Source organism: Crinia signifera, chromosome 8 (genome assembly GCF_055691185.1).
Source record: "Crinia signifera chromosome 8, ASM5569118v1, whole genome shotgun sequence".
Classification (NCBI taxonomy): domain Eukaryota; kingdom Metazoa; phylum Chordata; class Amphibia; order Anura; family Myobatrachidae; genus Crinia; species Crinia signifera.
Genome location: NC_139224.1, coordinates 48,467,122 through 48,487,813, shown reverse-complemented (window position 1 = coordinate 48,487,813; position 20,692 = coordinate 48,467,122). Strand labels below are relative to the sequence as shown.

Sequence of the window (20,692 nt, the reverse complement as noted above, 5' to 3'; positions counted from 1 at the left end):
GCCATGCGAGTGGACACGGTGCACCAATACGGTGTCCATGTCGACATTCAGGACAAAAAAGGGTGAATATCCCCATGTCGACCGTTTGACCTTCCACCTTCCCCATGTCGACCCAATGCTTGTGTCGACCTGATGACCCTGTTGACCTAAGCCCATGTCGACATTTACAGGTGTCGCCCTTGACCCATGTTGACCATCTATGCTGTTGACCTCAGTGCTGTCAACCCTATGATCCATGCCCAGTACAATTATTCGGTGCAACAACCTAAATGTTAGTGATCTGTAGCTTTTTCCCACATGACATCCGTCCAGGCATTGTGCTGATACAGAGAATGCCAAAACATTTCTCATACTATTCTATGATTCTTTGGGCTTGGTATAGTAGGTTGACAGTGATCATGTCAATATTAATAATGTTAACATCAGAATGTCTACATGGTCATCTGTCGACAGAAGACAGTGTCAACACTCAGTACTGTATATTTATAGTGAGGAAATGTTGACATGGTCACTACTATATGTTGACAATACAGTTAGCAGCAGGGGCGGATTAGGAACTATTAGTGGCCTTTGAAAATTTCTGGCCTCACGTGGGCGGCACCAAATTAAATGTAGGCTGGACCAACACCAAAATACTGTAGGTGAGAATAATCCATCACTATAACTGTGTGGAAGCTGTTGGTTTCAATACACTTGGCAGTCTGGTGGCCTCCAGACCTTTAAGCTGCTGTGATATACCACAGACCCCCACATTTCACATAATACCCCCCCTCCTCCTCATGAACACTGGCCACAGACTCCAAACCTCTATCAAGCAGACAAACAACTCATTACCATATTCCCCAAATATCACAAATTTCCTCACCTCTCCCCCTGTGGAGCCCAGAAACACCCCAGTTATTGATACTCCCCCAGATAGCACCCACTCCTGTCCCTTTGACAGATATCACAATGGATATAGATTGGTGACAGACTTAGATGAGTATTTGAAGCATTTGGTAATCTGCACTGTGAATAGGCAAGGGTTGGTTGTGTGGCAGACAGGAAGGAGGCCAAACTAGACAGGTGGCCTCATAGGTGCGTCGGTCTACCGGGAATTTTCCCTATAAGGTCTATGGCTAATCTGCCCCTGGTTTGAAGGAATGCCTAGCCCTAACTCTTACAATACAGTAACACAAATCCTAACACTAACCCCTAACAATAATGCTGCCCATACACGATGCGATGTGCACAGTGCATCTTGGACTAGATCGGATAGCATCTAGCTCAAAAAGCATGTGATATGCTAAAGCAGCGTGCGTTTTGAACTAGATGTGATATGATGTACGCGGGCGAGTACTGTACATCTCATCGCAACTTAAAATAGCCCCATGTGTTGTCACCTTAACCCCTGACACTAAACCCTAACATTAACAATGAACGCTAACACCAATGTCAACATTTTCACAGTCCACATGTTATATGTTGACATTTTGTCCATTCTCTGAATATAGGCAAATAAGCAGTCAACATTTTAACCATTTTGGTATTTGTGTAGTTTCACGGCGCCACTGCGCGCACAGTCTGTTTGAAACTTGGCAGCTTGCCAGACTCTGGGCGCGTGCCGCTCTAGCTGTTCTCAGAGCTACGTTACCAGCGTAGCGTGTGTGCGTGCCGCTCTAGCTGTTCTCAGCGCAGCGCTACGTTATCAGCGTAGCGTAGCGTCTAATTCCGTCTAAACTCAGCACACCGCTATCAAAGGGGGTGTCCGAAATGCAGACGCTACAATTTAGATGCTTTAGCGTCTGAATCCATATGCACTGTGCAAAACACTCTTAAACCTGTTCACAATGGCACTAGTCGATGCAACAGCTGTCGACCTTGTAAATTCCACTATCCACGCCAAACCGAAGCGTGGTGAGCGCAGCGAGCCCCCGCGAGGGGCGGTGGTACGCGTCCTACGACCTTTTCATACCCCCACTATCCACATCGGCGTGGAGTTGATTTTATAAAGTGTGGCAAGCGCAGCGAGACACCGAGCCCGAAGCGTGGTGAGCGGACGCGGATACCTTCACAGGTATCCGCGTCCCCTCGCGGGCTTCACAGGTATCCATGTCCCCTCGCGGGGCTCGCTGCGCTCGCCACACTTTATAAAATCAACTCCACGCCGACGTGGATAGTATGAAAAGGTCATGGGACGCGTGGATAGTGGAATTTAGGATGTATTGGCGTGGATAGTGGAATTTACAAGGTTGACAGCTGTTGCGTCGACTAGTGCCGCTGTGGACAGGTTTCAATAGTGTACCCCTAGACCCAACTAAATTTAGATGCTTTAGCATCTAAGTCCAGAAACCCCGGCTTCTTAGCGTCTAGCCGGTAATCGGGTTTCAGATGATAAAGCGTCTAAGTTTTAGCGTCTGCATGGGGGACACGACCCCTTCGTAGCGGCTAGCAGGTAGTCGGGTTTCAGACGCTTTATCGTCTGAATCCTGACTCCCCCTTGTTAGCGGCTAGCAGATAGTCCGGTTTTCAGATGCTTTTGCGTCTAAATTTAGCGTCTGCATGGGGGACTCCCCCTTTGATAGCGGTGTGCCCGGGGTGTCCACATTTACAGGCCCAGTTGTCAGTGGTGCGCAGGGCTGCCTATTTCACTGTGGAACTACAAGTCCCACAGTGACCCGTCAGCGCCTGGCCAGCGCGCTGCTGCTGCTGCCCGGCGCTACGCTGATAACGTAAGCTGACCATACGTAGCTTACAGCTAGAGCGGCACGCGCACAGTCAGACAGAGCTAGAGCGGCACGCGCACAGTTAAACAGAGCCTCTGGCAGGGTGCCAAGTTTCAAACAGACTGTGCGCGCTGCGGCGCCGTGAAACTACACAAGTACCACCATTTTATTTTCTCCTGAATAAAAGTGAAAAGTCGGGCAATTAAACAGGGAGAAAAATAATAAATGTTAGATTCCACAAGTACCATTTCTTCCTGAAGTAAGACAAACTTAATAGTCCGCTTATTAGGAGTAGAGATGACTTTTGGGCGTTCAAATGTACAAAGAAAATACACACTAAACTAATATTTCTATTACTTGAATCTATCCAAAAATGAATATACCACAATTATGCAATACACGGAGAAATGTTTATGTTATTCGTTTCCATGATTATTATTACCTCAGATAAGGTTCCTTCAGTCCTCCACAGCTTTATTATAATGAACAAAGGAATACAAACCATGGACGATAGGGCCATCATCCACCCTATGCCATAGCCCCATGGTGGGTATGTATATACATTATTGTACTTTAGAGGCTTGTACTTGATCAAGAAAAAAATGAATATGCTCTGGAATAAAAGGAAAATATACATTATGTTATGTACATGTCTCCAGAAAGTGGGTTATACATTAATACCATTTATTCATTTATTTACAGTTTCTTATATAGCGCAGCAGATTCCGTTGCGCTTTACAATTGTATGAAAAAAATTATGAAAAATATAAAATATTTTCATTAGATCTGTATCCAATATACCCTCTGAATTAATAGAATCAATTTTGGTCCAGTAATCAGATAGCTAGGACACCAATGAACTTATTACGTCTCTGGATTATGATGGATCTCTGTGTTTGCATGACTATATATACACCCACTCGGCTATGGAACGCAGACAGTGGTTCTGTTTCAGATGCTGTGGCAATGACAAAGTAGCAGCGATCCTTTTCTTAGTGATGGGGCTGTAAGGCAATGCAAGTAAAGCAGCAGCTCACAAGTGAACAAAGATGTCCACCAAAGTCATCATAACATCGCAACTGCATACTTCATCGCAACCGCAACGCAATAAACATTTACTACCTGAGTGCCTCCACATCCACGCAGAATGCCCGTGGAAGGTGTGACAGGATCGCAGATGTAGTGTACAGTAAGACATGTGCCGAAAATTGGCACAACATGCCTTCGTATTTACACACAGTCCCTGTTTTTCTCCCCCAAACTGACTCTTTCTGCCAATTGATCTGGGACTGATTCCTCACTGCAAGCGGCATTACAAAAGTACCTTGGCACATACCCAATCATCCTCCCCTACCAACTACCCCACTCTGTCATCCTACTGCCCTACTACAGCTGAGGAAGTCCACTCCCTCATCTCATCCTCTCCCCCCTCTACCTGTCCCTTGGACCCTCTCACCTCCCATCTCCTCAGTTCCCTCTCCCCCACTGGCTGCTCCCACCTTGCTCACCTCTTTAACCGATCTCTTTCTACTGGCATCTTTCCCTCACCCTTCAAACACGCTCTGGTCTCGCCTATTCTTAAAAAACCTAACCTGGACCCTTTATCTCCCACAAGCTACCGCCCTATCTCTCTTCTCCTATTTGCCTCTAAAATACTAGAACGGCTGGTTTACAGGCGTCTCACCAGCTACCTGTCTGACCACTCCATCCTAGATCCCCTTCAATCTGGCTTTCGCCCACTTCATTCCACTGAGACTGCCCTAGTGAAAGTCACCAATGACCTGCTGTCAGCCAAATCCAAGGGTCACTTCTCCCTGCTTATCCTTTTGGACCTATCTGCTGCCTTTGACACTGTGGATCACCCTCTCCTCCTCCACACACTCCAAAACATTGGCCTCTCTGGCACAGTCTTCAACTGTTTTTCCTCTTACCTCTTCAACCGTTCCTTCTCAGTCTCTGCCTCTGGCTCTACCTCACCACCTTCTATCCTTCCTGTCGGGGTCCCTCAGGGTTCCGTCCTTGGCCCCATTCTGTTCTCTCTGTACACCTCCTCTCTGGGTGCACTCATTAACTCCTTTGGCTTCCAATATCACCTCTATGCAGATGACACCCAAATCTACCTCTCCTCTCCTGATCTGTCCCCCACTGTTTTCTCTCAAGTTTCCAACTGCCTCGCTGCCATCTCTACCTGGATGTCTGAGCGATTTCTGAAGCTGAATATGGACAAAACCGAACTTATTATCTTTCCCCCACCCAGAGCTATGCCCCCTACTAATATCTCTATCACTGTTAACAACACCATCATCTCCCCTGTTCCCCAACTTCGCTGCCTGGGTGTCACTCTTGACTCCTCCCTCTCCTTTGCACCCCACATCCAAACGCTGGCCCATTCTTGCCGGTTCCAGTTACGCAACATTGCTCGCATCAGGCCCTTTCTCTCGCAGAGTGCAACTAAGCTGATCATCCACTCATTGGTCATCTCACGGCTTGACTACTGTAATGCTCTTCTCACCGGCCTTGCTCAATCCCAACTAGCTCCTCTCCAATCTGTCCTCAATGCTGCAGCCAGGCTTATCTTCCTCTCCCGCCGCTCTAATTCTGCTACTCCCCTTCAACAAAATCTGCACTGGCTTCCATTCCCCTACAGAATCCTCTTTAAACACCTCACACTCACATACAGGGCCATCTCTAATTCCATTGCTCCATATATCTCTAACCTCATCTCCATTCATACACCCTCCCGCCCTCTACGGTCAGCTGACGACTGTCGTCTCTCCTCCACCCTGATCACTGCTTCCCATGCTAGAGTACAGGACTTTGCCCGTGCTGCACCCCTTCAGTGGAACGCACTCCCTCGCTCCAATAGACTCTCCCCGACCTTGCAAAGCTTCAAACGGGCACTGAAAACTCACCTATTCATCAAAGCGTACCCTTCCACTGCATAAACCAGCTGGTTCTCCGACCCCTTGCCTGTTTCCTGTTTACATCCTGCTATCTAACCACCACCCCCTCGCTTGCACCTCTTGTAATCTGTCTGTCTCCCCTTCCTACTAGATTGTAAGCTCCTCCGAGTAGGGCCCTCTTCCCTCCTGTTGTCAAAGCCCACTTCTCTTCACATTTCACTCACAGCTCTCCTTTACTCCAACACTCAGTGACCATCTTCGTCTGCATACTCCTCTCCATCATTGGCCTCTAGTTGTATGTTGATTGAGTCCTCACTACTTATATATAAGCTGTAATGTGTATTGATCTGTGGCGCTCTTTATTTGTACTGTATTTTTGTTATTTATTCAATGTTATGCCAAGTTTTGTTTCCCTGTATTGTTCCTTTGTACGGCGCTGCGAAACACTTGTGGCGCCTTATAAATAAAATTATAATAATATAATAATAATACACACTGTAGCAGCAATTCATGGACAGTCTACCGATAATAGATCAGTTGCGACACCATCGAAGTTGTGACCGCATCTGAATCCATCCCAGTGCTAACAGATAAAACAAACTACAGATATGTCCTGCTACATTGTAGCTGCTTATAGCAGTTTACTGCAGCAGGGCCATGATGCGAGTGCAATATGCTACCGGAACTCATTGAAGTGAATGAGAGGTGTGAATGTGAACAGTAATCCCATTCACTTTAATGGCAGAGCATGCTAAAATGCGAATAAAAATCATTGTAGAACAGATATGTACAAATCAAGAGACCAGCAGACAAACTCAGCAGGACTTTGCATAGACACCAATATAATATGGAAATTTACCAGCATCCATTTCTGCAAACACTGCCGTTAAGATTGGCTCAAAATGCACTTTTCAAATAGACAGCCTTTTGGCTGGCATGTTTGGAGAAGCATGCATGGATCAGTAAAATTTACTAAGCTCCCACGTTTCAAACCAGTTATAACTGGGCTGGCTATGAACATGCATGGGCCTATTTTGGGAAAAAAATTCTGCGATCCAGAATGAATTAGGCCCTTAAGCAGGCCAGACTAAACTGTGGTCCATTTATTTTGAAAATTTTGTTAACTATGAGAACTCATACACAAACTCTGTAATAAACTTACTGCGCAGATTCCAGGCGTAAAAACCATCCAGCACCATTTAATTAAAAAAAATGGACGGTGTCCAATCATATCTTCAATATTGTCATAGAACCGATTGCTTCCTAGAAAAAGAAAGAAAAACTCCAATCAAAGGCACAAAAACTTACATTGGATCCATTAAACAACTTATACAAATGCATTTTCAGTCCGTTGTATTTTAGGGGTTGTCTATTTTTTTTTTATAAATTTTGCCTACCCTCTTGGTTTGCATCCATTTAAAAAAAAATAAACTAAAGCAGGGTACACACCGAGCGATTTGCCATCCCATCTGGTGGACCAACATACAGTATCACTCACCTCAACACACAGATTATATCTCTGATATGTGGGTGTCGGTGGTCACTAGTGCTGCACAAGAAACCTTTATGTGCTGCACAAGAAACCTGACGATATCATTAGTGCCCTGTAGTATTCAAATGAAGGGCAGAAAATGATCCTTTGTCCTTCACTAACATATTTCCAGCATTTTCTTTGAAGAGCCCTATTGGTTTTCAGTGTTCAAAGGGGCATGTCCATTTCTTGGTACTGCCCCATGGCAACATCAGATCCGTGCTGAGTAGCCTATAAGCTGGTTTTAAAGATAAAATCACATACTTGGGTTTCCCTGTTACACTATGTAGATATAAGCTTGAAATTACATAATCAACTTTTTTTAAATAATTAAAATATATACAGTATATATATATATATATATATATATAGAGAGAGAGAGAGAGAGAGAGAGAGAGAGAGAGAGAGAGAGAGAGAGAGAGAGAGACTCGCAGGGATGAGCGTCACTCCAGGGCTTGTGCAAAATATTTTGCACAAGCCCTGGAGTGACGCTCATCCCTGCGAGTCTCTACATTGGGTATACTTCGGTATACAGAAGAAGGCACCCAGGCAAGTTGCTGTACCCCACCACAGATTGCCAGTGAGTGCCGGCCCTCTATTATATTTATATATATATATATATATATATATATATATATAACAATTGGATGGCTGCGGCACTCCTCCTGGGTCTATGCGTATATAGCTGGTGCCCCCCGCTGGAGATCCCCTGGGGGTATCGATAGAGAGCGTGGTGGGTGCGGCGGCACTCAAATAAACTGACACAAAACGACCTGGATAACCCAACGTTTCAAGACCTGGTGGTCTCTTTATCAAGGAGTGAAGACAGTGCATATACAAAAACAATTTACCTTTATGCAGGTCTGAGCCGTCCACGCGCCTCCCCGGCATCCCTCCGGCGCAGCATCATGACGTCACCGCCCCCTCAGGCGCCGTTGAAGCCGTGGAGTGCGTCCAGAACTGCCCATACCCTGAAGTGAAAACACATAATGAAAACATGTTAAAATACATTAAAAATAGTGATGAAGAGGCACATTGTGCCATATAAGATGACTAACATAGTCAAACATTTAAAATACATAAAATGGTGATAGTGATAATAGTGCAAAGAACGCATGAACACAGCAGGGATTCTAACAATGCTGTACCTATGACAGCTCATTGGTCTCACGTATAGTACATAATATTTTAACTTACGTAGTGCAGTTAAATATTATGTACTATACGTGAGACCAATGAGCTGTCATAGGTACAGCATTGTTAGAATCCCTGCTGTGTTCATGCGTTCTTTGCACTATTATTACTATCACCATTTTATGTATTTTAAATGTTTGACTATGTTAGTCATCTTATATGGCACAATGTGCCTCTTCATCACTATTTTTAATGTATTTTAACATGTTTTCATTATGTGTTTTCACTTCAGGGTATGGGCAGTTCTGGACGCACTCCACGGCTTCAACGGCGCCTGAGGGGGCGGTGACGTCATGATGCTGCGCCGGAGGGACGCCGGGGAGGCGCGTGGACGGCTCAGACCTGCATAAAGGTAAATTGTTTTTGTATATGCACTGTCTTCACTCCTTGATAAAGAGACCACCAGGTCTTGAAACGTTGGGTTATCCAGGTCGTTTTGTGTCAGTTTATTTGAGTGCCGCCGCACCCACCACGCTCTCTCTCTCTCTCTATATATATATATATATATATATATATATATATATATATATATATATATAAAGATATAGTGTGGCGGCACTCCAACGGTTCCTGCTGTACGTCTGAAGACAATGACACGGTGCCTTCCGTGAAAAGAGCCCAAGAGGACCTCGGGGTATGTAAGACTGGTTGGCGGCGGCACTCGTAATAGTAAAACAAATAATCACCAGGAGACTGGATGCATTTCCAACGTTTCGAGGCCGTTTGCCTCTTTATCTCTCTATCTGCATCTTGATAAAGAGGCAAACGGCCTCGAAACGTTGGAAATGCATCCAGTCTCCTGGTGATTATTTGTTTTACTATTACGAGTGCCGCCGCCAACCAGTCTTATATATTTATATATATATATATATATATATATATATATATAAATATAATCATCGATTGAAGTTATTATAGCCAAAGTAACCTTAATAAACCTGATTACAGCCTTGAAAAAAGACAAAGTGGATGGAGATAAAATACAAGTCAATCAGCCCCTAACTGTCATTAACCAAACAAAGCCGGTGATGTGACAGTTAGGAGCTGATTGGGTGGCACCTTATCTTTAGCCACTTTATCACACTCCACTCCAAAGTAAATAGACCCCATATAATCCTATGTCATTTATGTTGACTCCTAGTCTGGAATACTTGCCTATAATCATGATTTTTCTAGCATTCCCTCATGGAAGAGTGACCTAATCTCCCACCATACTGAAGTGGGCAATAAAAGGAGATTATACTGTGCAGTACCTTGGATTCCATAGAAAGGTGGTGGGGCTAAAATATGAAAATGTGTGTTAATTAGCTCCACCCTCTCCCTGCGGCCCTACAAATCACAGCAATTTGTCGCAAGTGCAGAGGGGCTTAGCGATGAGACACCCCAGCCCCATCAACCGCAGTGTCTTGCAGTAGAAAAGTATGCAATATTGATTTGCCTTTAACTACTTTTTTCCCTAATTTCTAGATTTTAGTTAAAAGGTTAAAATAACGTATACTTTTCTTCTGAAATGACAGCATCACATTACATTAATGCATTTGCATTAGTTACCTCCAGTTAAAGAGGTAACAAAATACCAGTTAAAAAGGTAACAAAATCCTATAATAGAAATGTTAAATTTATACTATAAACACTCACCATAAACCCAACCTATGCAGATACATTCAAACACGGCGACGAATAGAAGACACATTCCACTAGCCGCATACGAGTCAAAAAGTTGAAAGACATACATTCCACCCTAAAACGACAAACAATGGTATAAAGATGTAGTACGCAGCAATAGAATAAAATAGTTACATACAAAACACAAAAGAAAATTGCAGTTGTTTGTTAATATGATACAGGTTGAGTATCCCTTATCCAAAATGCTCGGGACCAGGAGAATTTTGGATAACGGATTATTCCGTATTTCGGAATATTTTAATATTTCAATTATGTATTTTGAAGTATCTTGCATTTATGCTGTATAAACACATAATATACACACAAATATATTTTCTTACCACATAAAATACACACAAATATATTTTAATTGTTCAAAAAACAAGGTTTCAAAACGTGAAACAAAATGTGTGTACTATCTCAGCACTGAATTCGAATGCCAAGCAATCATTGTCTTGCACATATATAGTGCCAGTTACATATCATGTCACCAGTAGTGCTGTTACAAATGTCCCCAGTGAGTTTTTAGCAAAAAAAAAAAAAAAAATTCACTTTCTGGAATGTCCGTATTTCGGAATAATTCGGATAACGGATATTCGGATACGGGATACTCGACCTGTATTCTTAGGACTGAAGGCAACAAGCAATTACCAAAGTTATCAAATTGTGCATATTAATGTCTACTTAAGTTGCTGATTAAAATGACCTTTTGTATATCTGATTATGTGCAAATGTATTCAATCATACAATAGTTCTTTAAACTTTTTTTTATACGTTGACACGTTAGTTTAGATTTGGATAACAGAAAATCACCTATTATAGGAATAGTTGTTTTTAGTTAATTTGGTACTCTTTACCTAGAACGGCCCCCACGATTTTGATCTTGGGCATTGCAAGGTAAAAAATCACGTCGGTCGCATCGCATGCGTCCAAAAAATCGCATGCGATTCGACCGACGCGATTACCGCGATTTCACATAGGGAACAATGGTAAATGGCCCAATTGACCCGGTTTTACATAGGGAACAATTTTAAATGGCCCACAGAGGCCAAATAGGCACCCTCAAGTGTGAAATGGCCCCCCCAATTGTTAACGCCACCCCACGATCAACGTCACGGTACGCGTCCTATGACCTTTTCATACCCCCACTATCCACGTCGGCGTGGAGTTGAGAATAGAAAGTGTGGCGAGCGCAGCGAGCCACCGAGCCCGAAGCGTGGCGAGCCCCGAGAGGGGACGCGGACACCTGTGAAGCCCGCGAGGGGACGCGGATACCTGTGAAGGTATCCGCGTTCGCTCGCCACGCTTCGGGCTCGGTGGCTCGCTGCGCTCGCCACACTTTCTATTCTCAACTCCACGCCAACGTGGATAGTGGGGGTATGAAAAGGTCTTAGAACGCGTACCGCTGCGCTCGCCACGCTTCAGGTTGACATTGATCGTGGGGTGGCGTTAACAATTGGGGGGGCCATTTCACACTGCGGTTGCCTATTTGGCCTCTGAGGGCCATTTAACATTGTTCCCTATGTAAAATCAGGACAATTGGGCCATTTAACATTGTTCCCTATGTGAAATCGCGGTAATCGCGCCGGTCGCATCGCATGCGATTTTTTGGTCGCATGCGATGCGACAGGCGCAATTTTCATTTTAACATGTATTTCTATGTAATCGCATGCCATTATAATGGCATGCGATGTACATGCGATGCCCGCGATGGGCACCCTTCTAGGTAAAGAGTACCGTTAATTTATTTGGAAATATGTCAATTTTCCTTAAAAATTTAAGGAAATAATTACAAAGAGAATTTGGAATCGGTTCACTCTGGTGTAATAGTAAAACATTCCCATTATCATGTCAAGTATCACTCAATTCAATACGATTTCATTTGAATGTTTTTGCCTTTCTATTTAATTGTATCTTATTTTTAATATGACTTTCCTATCCTCTATTATAAAATGGCCCATACACATTATGCCATATTGTACACATTTGTTACAATTTATTTCAGTACAATATTGTATATTGTGTACACACGATGTGTCGTAAGATGTGCACTCCCGTGTATCTTATGAGACACCGGAGAAAATGCACTGAGAATTTAAAATAGGGCTAATGCCGGGTACGAATCCATACCACCGGGAACGGCTGTATTTTCAGGAAAATAAAATTTGTAAATAGGGCAGATTTACTAATCTGCTGTATTTACAGTTTCATATTTCCCCATTGGTATAACGTAAATATAATACTATGTATATAAGTTCTCCTGGCCAAAGGAATAACCCCCTGACCCATCAGCCTGGGCAGGGACCCTGGGGGAGTGGGGACTACCCCAATGAATGGGGTCCCCGCTCGAGGATTAACCCTCCCCGCGCTGAAGCCAGGGGCTGTTCCCCGTGCCCCAGGGCAGTAGGCACTGGGCTGATTCTAGTGTCAAAAAAAATAATTAACTATTGGGTACTGCTGTGGAACTATGAGTCCCAGCAAGCCTCCCCCGCATACTGGGACTTTGAGAACCACAAGCATGTGGGACTCTTAATTCCACAGCAGAACCAATAGCCCCCCAAAAAACACTGACACACCAGAAAAATAAAACTTTATTACATACGTAACCCACACATATATTCTCACTATACTCACCTACCTTGACACATAGGAATCGGTCCCCTTGTCCAGTAGTATCCACGGTGGTGTGGTTCGCATCCTCTTCATTCCATGTAGGCATCCACATAAAAAATCGCTAGTACCTGTAGCCAGGATGGAATGGGAGGAGCGGAGAATGTAATGTTTACATTCTGTACTTCTCCCATCGAAGTGCGCTACTGGCAGCCCAGCAGCCAATCAGGAGCCGAGTTATCTGAAACTTGGTTCCTGATTGGCCGCTAGACATATTAAGTGAAATGCGTAAGCTGCTGCCACCAGCCTCTGAACCACCTATTATTGTCCAACTGATGTCCAGACCAGTCCTGGTTTTTCTCCCTGATACACAGATACCTGTATGAGGACAATCCTCTGAACTGCATCAACAGACTTTGAGGAGGAGGGCACACCAGCCCATATTGCCAATATGCCTTAATAGCAAGGTGCTAAAAAATGTACACCCTAATTACAATGCCAGCCCCAAGGAGGAAGGGAGCGCTACCTCCAATCCGAATTGCCACACTTCACAGAGGAGATCCTTACAAATATATTCTGAGGATTACAAAACAGGACTAACAAATCCGGAACATTATAGGAATGGACACTGGTGATACATAATCGGAGTACACGTTGGGTAACTACTGTATATTGCTAATTGCGCTACAATATCAATTTCTCCTATAGTGTGTTTTAATTTATGTGCTTTATAAAATATTTACTTATTGTAGTTACACCTGGTTTAGTATAGCGCCGTTACTCACCTGTTTATTTCTGTTTTGTATTTAGTGAGGAGTGACACCCCCTTTTTATAGTAACAGCTGCTTGGTGGGGCAACTCACTGCATAGCACCTTTATTATCCGCCTTTTCAAATCACACTTATGCTTGCATAATGATAATAATAATAACAACAATAACAAGTGCGGATAACCTTACCTCCGTTAACATGATGAGCCCAAGAAGAAAGGATACAATGGAAAGTGCTAAGATTAATAATTCTCTCCGGTAACCTCTACGGAAAACCTTTGGATACATGTCCACTACTGCAGTCACCAAGCTTTCTACGCATACAAACTGCAACCATAAACAAATAGATATTAATAATATTGTACTCATTTACAACAGCTTTGAAATGCTGTAGCACAACATTGATACTCATATTCTGTATATTTGTATATAGGGCCTACCATCTAAAATATATTACTTATTTTAAAAGTTGTGTATATTTTCAGGGACAACATATTTCCACACGAGGGTAATGTGGAAGATCTAGTCCAGGTTTTTGGAGCAGCAGCAGGAAATTAGATCCAGTCCAGGTTTCCTAAACGGATGTGATCAAGGTTTGGCTGATTAGCAGCACCTGTTGCTTTCTGTTATATGTGTGTCCAGGGCAGGAGGTCATTGCTCCCAATGCTGAAAAGCAGCTGGGTGATACGCCGGCAATGTAATATTACATTAGGTGCTTTGGAGTGTACCCTGATTGTAAAATTTGAGGAAAACCCTGCGATGCTGTAACCTTGTTTGCAGAGCCGCTAACCTGAAATGCTGTTTAACTTCTACAAAATAAAGACCCAGACTTCATCAATATCCAGTTAGGTGATTCCTTGAAACAAGATATACATATTTTTTGCATTATTTGATCATTTAAGTTGCTGAAACCTGGATGAGTTTGGTCATTGAACCATCAGAAATACAATGTACAGAACCATATTGAACACTGGATGATGAATTGGCATAGTACCTAGTGGCATCGGATGGGGTGACACCAAGATGCCGGCTTCTCCACAGTGACAGGAGCTGGATGCTACACGTGACTCCTATAGCAATCATAGAGGAGACTGTCACATTGTAGGACCCAGCTAATTAGAGCCTCTTTATCTTAGGCCACTGCCCTTTTCTGAATGCACATGCCAGAGGTGCATAAAGGGGATACAAAGTCTGCACTGGGTGTCACTTGAAATGACCATATTTAATTTAACTTCTTATTGTATAATTACAGTACAGATGCAAATGTTCTATGGAGAGCTCCAATACCCCACACTGGGGACAGTGGCAGGTGGAGAGTTTGAATGAGGTGGAACACCTGTCAAACCACAGTATAATGCAGTAGTCCTAAGGGGGGTTATTCTAGTTCATTCTTTCTGACAAATTCCTTCTTAGATGGACAAAACCATGTGCACTGCGGGTGGGGCAGATGTAACTTGTGCAGAGAAAATTAGATTTGGGTGGGGTTTTTCTTCAAAGTGAGATCTATATTGCAGTGTAAAATAAAGCAGTCAGTATTTTCCCTGCACAGAAACAAAATAACTCACCCAAATCTAATTCTATCTGCACATGTTACATCTGATCCCCTGCGGTGCACATGGTTTTGTCCATCTAAGAAGGATTTTGTCAGAAAGAATGAACTAGAATAAACCCCAAGGTGAGCACAGCAGTTTTCAACATTTACAAGTACTGTAAGTGGAAATATTTCTCATAAATACATTTACCTCAAATATTTACAATTCAATATGATGCCTAATTTTACGACTTAAGGTGCCCATACACGTTCCGATGCTGCCGATGCGATGTGTGTTTTGAGATGCGCGCTCCCGCGGCAACTCATTGCATAGTACAAAAAGTATGTGCTTTTTATCGCATCGCATGCACATCGCATGCACAACGCATGCAATGCGATGCGATGCTATATTAGCACAAAAAGTACGGCAGTGTCGGGAGGTGTATGGGCACCTTTATAAAAATAACTTTTAGTGGAATATGAGTCTTACCTGGCTATCAAGTCCGAGGAATATGAGCATCATGAAAAACAGGGCTGCCCACAGAGGGGCCAAAGGCATCATGGTGACAGCTTTCGGGTAGGCGATGAAAGCGAGCCCAGGTCCTGGTAATCAGAGGCGAGCATGGCAGTGAGTTATGGGAAATGCATAGTAACAACATGAGGGGCGATCTAACAATGTAAGTTGCGTACAGTATGTGCAATCATAGTTCGACAATGTCAACATTGACAAAAGGTTGAGACAAGCAAAAGGTCGACATTGCAATTGTCAACACATAAAGAATAGATGATGTTGACATAACTTTTTCATGATTTTTCAGATTTTTTACTTTTCATAACACCGTTCTGGACCCCGATTTGAAACTGAGAAGTGTGACGGTGCAGTGGTTACAGAGCGAGGGGATTCACTATTGAGGGACAGGTTGACACAATAAAATGTGAAAAGCTCATGTCAACCTTGTCCAGGTCAACCTTCTGCTTGTGTTGACATTTTATCAATAATAGCCTTTTGCTGTTGACAAATATGGTTGGTGATTCAACACCACTACTTACTAATACCCCTTTCACATCGCAGACACGTTTTAAAAACCGGTATTTTAAAACGGTAATTAAAACGGGTCAGAGCCTTAACAGTGACCCAGATTACCGTTTTAAATACCGGTTAAGTGTCATTCACATAGCACTTGAAACGTTTCATCCAGAACACGTTTCAAGGCAGTGTGTGACGATTGCCTGTCACTACTGCGCCGTGTCTCCGAAGTTACTTACTCCGTGGTCCCCGAGACTGAAGTGAGCTCCTCTGGGTTTGATTGTCGGAGAGCAGAGAGGACCTGCAGCCTCGTCTCCGGCTGTCGATGTTGTAGTGCAGCGTCCTGCAACCCGGTGCTCAGCTCAATGGTGGTAAGTGATGCACTTAGACAATGGTCCTTTGCCGGGAGCCCTGCTCTCTACACAGCCGCCACTGCAGGTCCCGCACCGCTCACCTTGCTGCATTGAGGGTGGCAGTGTCGGCCGGGTCTTCCCTCTCACCTGCGATACCGATAGCAGCACCGGTCTGCGCCAGAGATCACACACACTGATGCGCCCCCCCCCCCGCCCCCCGGAGAATGTACTAGGCAGGAACCTGAGGGGCGGTCAGCTGTCACTACAGTAGCCACACAGAAAAAACAGTAGCCTGCCGCCCTCCATTTGCCCGCATGCTACCCTCCATCCAGCCGTCCGCTGCCCTGCATCCATTTACCTGTCCGCCTGCTCGCCTTCATCCCACAGTGCCCAGGATCAGCCTGCCAGCACCCGGAGCGAATCCCCGCACCAGCTGCCCAGGATCAGCCGGCCAGCACCCGGAGCGAATCCCGCACCAGCCGGCCAGCACCCGGAGCGAATCCCCGCACTTTAATGAGAGGTGAGGGGATGCCGGGCAAGAGCAGCCTTCTTTATATAAATATATATTATACATATATTTGTATGTCTCTGTACATGTATGTATATATATGCCACAAATTGTGCTTGTGCTTGTGTTGTTTGCCTGAAATACCGTTTCAGACAAACTGTACACATTCACATTGCACAAAAAACGGCAAGGAACCGTGTAGGACTCTGCTTTTTACACGGTTCGAAATGCCAGTTAACTTGAAACGGTAAATTGGCTGTGGTGCATTCACAGTGCAGGCTTAAACGTTTTAAAAAGGGAAAAAAACGGCAATATACCGTTTTAAAAGTGCGATGTGAAAGGGGTATAACAGATCCTCTCGCATGCATCCGCTAGCAGGACAAATCATTCGAAAGTTGGCCACCATGGAATGATTTCTACTGCTGAATTCTACTGCAGATTTCTACTAGTAAAGGCAGCGGCCGAGCGACCCTGCAAGCTGGCTTCCCATTCATTTGTATGTTGTTGTTTTTTCTTGTTGTGTCTCTGCTCAGTGATCAAGACATCACCATTGCAAGGATGACTGGTGCTGTGTTCTGTCTCTCCTTTGTGCTGGGGCCTGCCTCTGCTGAGTCTGCTCCTGTATAGTCAGTCACAGTGTGATAGTCCACTGGTGCTGCTAGTGCCACTGCCTGCCCTGCACTGCCTAGTGTCTGCTGCAGTCTACTCTCTGCTGTTGCCACTGGCTAGTGCCTACCAGTACCTATTGCAGTATATAATTCCAGTGTGCTGTTGCCCCTGGCTACCAGTACCTATCACTGTATATAATTCCAGTTTGCTGTTGCCACTGGCAGTGGCTACCAGTATTTTATTTATTGCAGTATATAATTCTAGTCTGCTGTTGCCACTGGCTACCAGTATTTATCGCAGTATATAATTCCAGTCTGCTGTTCCCGCTGGCTACCAGTATTATTTATCACAGTATATAAATCCAGTCTGCTGTTTCCACTGGCTACCAGTATTTATCGCAGTATATAATTCCAGTCTGTTGCCACTGGCTACCAGTATTTATTGCAGTATATAATTCCAATCTGCTTTTTCCACTGGCTACCAGTACTATCAGTCCAGGGGTGCCCACATGTGTGCTGTATCCATCCAGGGGTGCCCACATGTGTGCTGTATTTGTCCAGGGGTGCCCTCATGTGTCCTGTATCAGTCCTGGGGTGCCCGCATGTGTGCCGTATAATTCCAGGTGTGCCCCATGTGTCCCATATCAGACCAGGGGAGCTGCCCTTTTTTTTAATGAAAATAAAATTAAGGTGTTTTTTTATTTTACTGCAAGGGCTGTTAAATGCGCTGTAGTCCAGGGGTGAGCCAAGAGTGCTGTATAATTCATGGGGTGTTGCTAAGTAAGGTGTGCTGCTCTTTTTTATAATTAAAAGAATACACATTTTTATTTTTACTGCAGGAATTTGTCTGCCGTATAATTCCATGCCTGCCGCCATGTGTGCCGTAACTGTCCAGGGGTGCTGCCATCTGTGCCGTATAATTCCATGTGTGCTGTATCAGGTCAGGGGTGCCACCATCTGTGCCGTATAATTCCTGGGGTAAACCAAGTCTGCCGTATAATTCATGGGGTGCTGCCAAGTGTGCTGTATTAGTCCAGGGCAGTGGCGTAACAATAAATATTGCGCCCCCCCGCCGGGAAAAATTTAGCGCCCCCTTTACTCCCCCCCCCCAGTTAAAACACCCCCCTAGGGAGCGGGCAGGGGGACCCGTGCGGCGTAGATGTACCTGCAGCGCTGTCAAGAAGCTGCGGTGAAAAGATTCCCTTCGTCGCTGTGTACGGAGTTGGCGCCGTGTGACCGGGTCCCTGCAGTGTCTTGGAAATAAGAAGTCTGCCGGGCGGCGGCGCGGGAAGGGCTTCTGACTTTGAAACCAATGTCCGCACGCTGATTGGCTGAATCTCAGCCAGTCAGCGTGCGGCCAGTGTTTTCGAAATCAGAAGCGCTTCCCGCGCCGCAGCCCGGCAGGCTTCTTATTTCCAAGACACTGCAGGGACCCGGTCACACGGCGCCAACTCCGTACACAGCGACGAAGGGAATCTTTTCACCGCAGTTCTTGACACTTAGACAGCGCCGCAAGTACACCGGCACGGCCCCCCCTGCCTGCACCCTGCTGCCCGCACCCCGCTGCACCCAAAAGGAGGGGGGAGCTGGGGGCGTAACAATAGTGCTATAGTTACGCCACAGTCCCTCCCTCCAGTATTACAGATGCAGCAGGGAGGGAGTACACACCGGAATGAGATCCTGCCTCTCCGTGCGGGAGCCGGCGCCCACGCAGCCCCCGCTCCCCCAAGCAGTGGCGGGGGCTGCCTTACACAAGCTACGCCCCTGGTCCAGGGGTGATGCTAAGCGTGCCATATCAGTCCAGGGGTGATGCTAGGTGTGCCGTATCAGACTAGGGGGGATGCTAAGTGTGCCATATCAGTCCAGGGGTGATGCTAAATGTGCCGTATCAGTCCAGGGGTGATGCTACCAGTGCCATATCAGTCCAGGTGTGATGCTAGGTGTGCCGTATCAGACTAGGGGGGATGCTAAGTGTGCCATATCAGTCCAGGGGTGATGCTAAATGTGCCGTATCAGTCCAGGGGTGATGCTACCTGTGCCATATCAGTCCAGGGGTAATTCTAGGTGTGCAGTATCAGCCTAGAGGGTATGCTAAGTGTGCCATATCAGTCTAGTGTTTGTGCCGCACACTTGTGGCTTATCATAGTTATCCAGCTACCTCGGTGCAACCTTTTGCCCTAAAAACAATATTGTAAGGTGTGAGCTGTTCAGAATAGACTGTATATGAGTGGAAATGAATGTTATTGAGGTTAATATAGCGTAGGAGCAAAAAAAAAAAAAAAATTCTGCGATTTTAGCAGTTTTTAAGCTTTTTTAACAAAAAAATCAGAACCCAAAACCCAAGAAATCCAAACACAAAACACTTAGGAGGTGTTTTGGCAAAACCCATTAGAACCCAAAACCTCAAGGTAATCAGAACCCAAAACCCGAAAAGTGGCCGGTGCACATCTCTAATATAAAGCTATAACCATACTGCTGCTCCCTGGCTGATGCCTGCCTCCTACTCCCTGGCTGGCGAGTGTCTGCTGATTTTTGGGCTGCTCCTGCGCCCCCAGGCCACTAGGGTTCTGCTGCTCCAAGGGCGGTTCTTGCTGTCCTGCCGCCAGGCATATCCTGCTCCCCGAGAGCCTCCTGCTGGGTCCAGGAGCGTATACTACCAGCGGTCGGCCCGCTCAGAGCAACATGTTTATTACTGCAGCAAGTGGAGCCTTGGCAGTAGCTCCTGGAGATGTTAGTGCAAAGGCTCCACTCACTGCCAGTAATAATCATTTTGGTCAGAGCAGGGTGGTCGCCGGAAATGGGCCAGAGCTGACTGCTCAGAGATCGCGGGAGGAAAGGTGCACATCTGTGTGAGCTTTGTGCGCTGCGCTGCTGGCTGCCCACTGATCTCAGCTCAGGCAGCGCCAGCGGGTGCCCCACAAACTACCAATGTAAACATGAGCCGACCCTAGGCATTGCAGACGCCCTAGACAATTGCCTAGTTCGCCTATGCCTAGAGCTGGCTCTGGGGACCATAGTGTTACCTTTTAGTAAGTTATATTAATTTGCGGGCAATGAGGTGTTAATGGTAGAAGAGAAATGACAGAAGCCTTTCATTTTAAAGCTGTTCAGAGATATTAATTAAAAAGTGTCAAAAATAGAATTATGAGTTCCCAAAACATCTGATATTTACAGCTGCCACGGATGCATGCACGAATAAAAGCTGTCCTGGAAAGTCCATTAGAGGACTCATGAATTTTGGGGATATCTCTCAGGAGAGAAGAAATCATCACACGGCCAGCCGCTTTC

The 20,692-nt window shown here is 45.1% G+C and overlaps 1 protein-coding gene across 1 annotated transcript in view; it reads right to left on the bottom strand.

Moving 5' to 3' along the window:
* The window catches only part of LOC146026016 (sodium- and chloride-dependent GABA transporter 3), a 176,249-nt gene that overhangs the window by 8,044 nt on the left and 147,513 nt on the right, over positions 1 to 20,692 (bottom strand). Inside the window, exons 10-14 of the mRNA XM_083156324.1 lie at positions 15,399 to 15,511; positions 13,567 to 13,704; positions 9,972 to 10,074; positions 6,771 to 6,871; positions 3,148 to 3,318 (exon numbers count right to left, since the gene is read on the bottom strand). Coding sequence (XP_083012450.1) covers positions 3,148 to 3,318; positions 6,771 to 6,871; positions 9,972 to 10,074; positions 13,567 to 13,704; positions 15,399 to 15,511 — 626 coding nt within the window. The remainder of the gene's footprint in view (positions 1 to 3,147; positions 3,319 to 6,770; positions 6,872 to 9,971; positions 10,075 to 13,566; positions 13,705 to 15,398; positions 15,512 to 20,692) is intronic.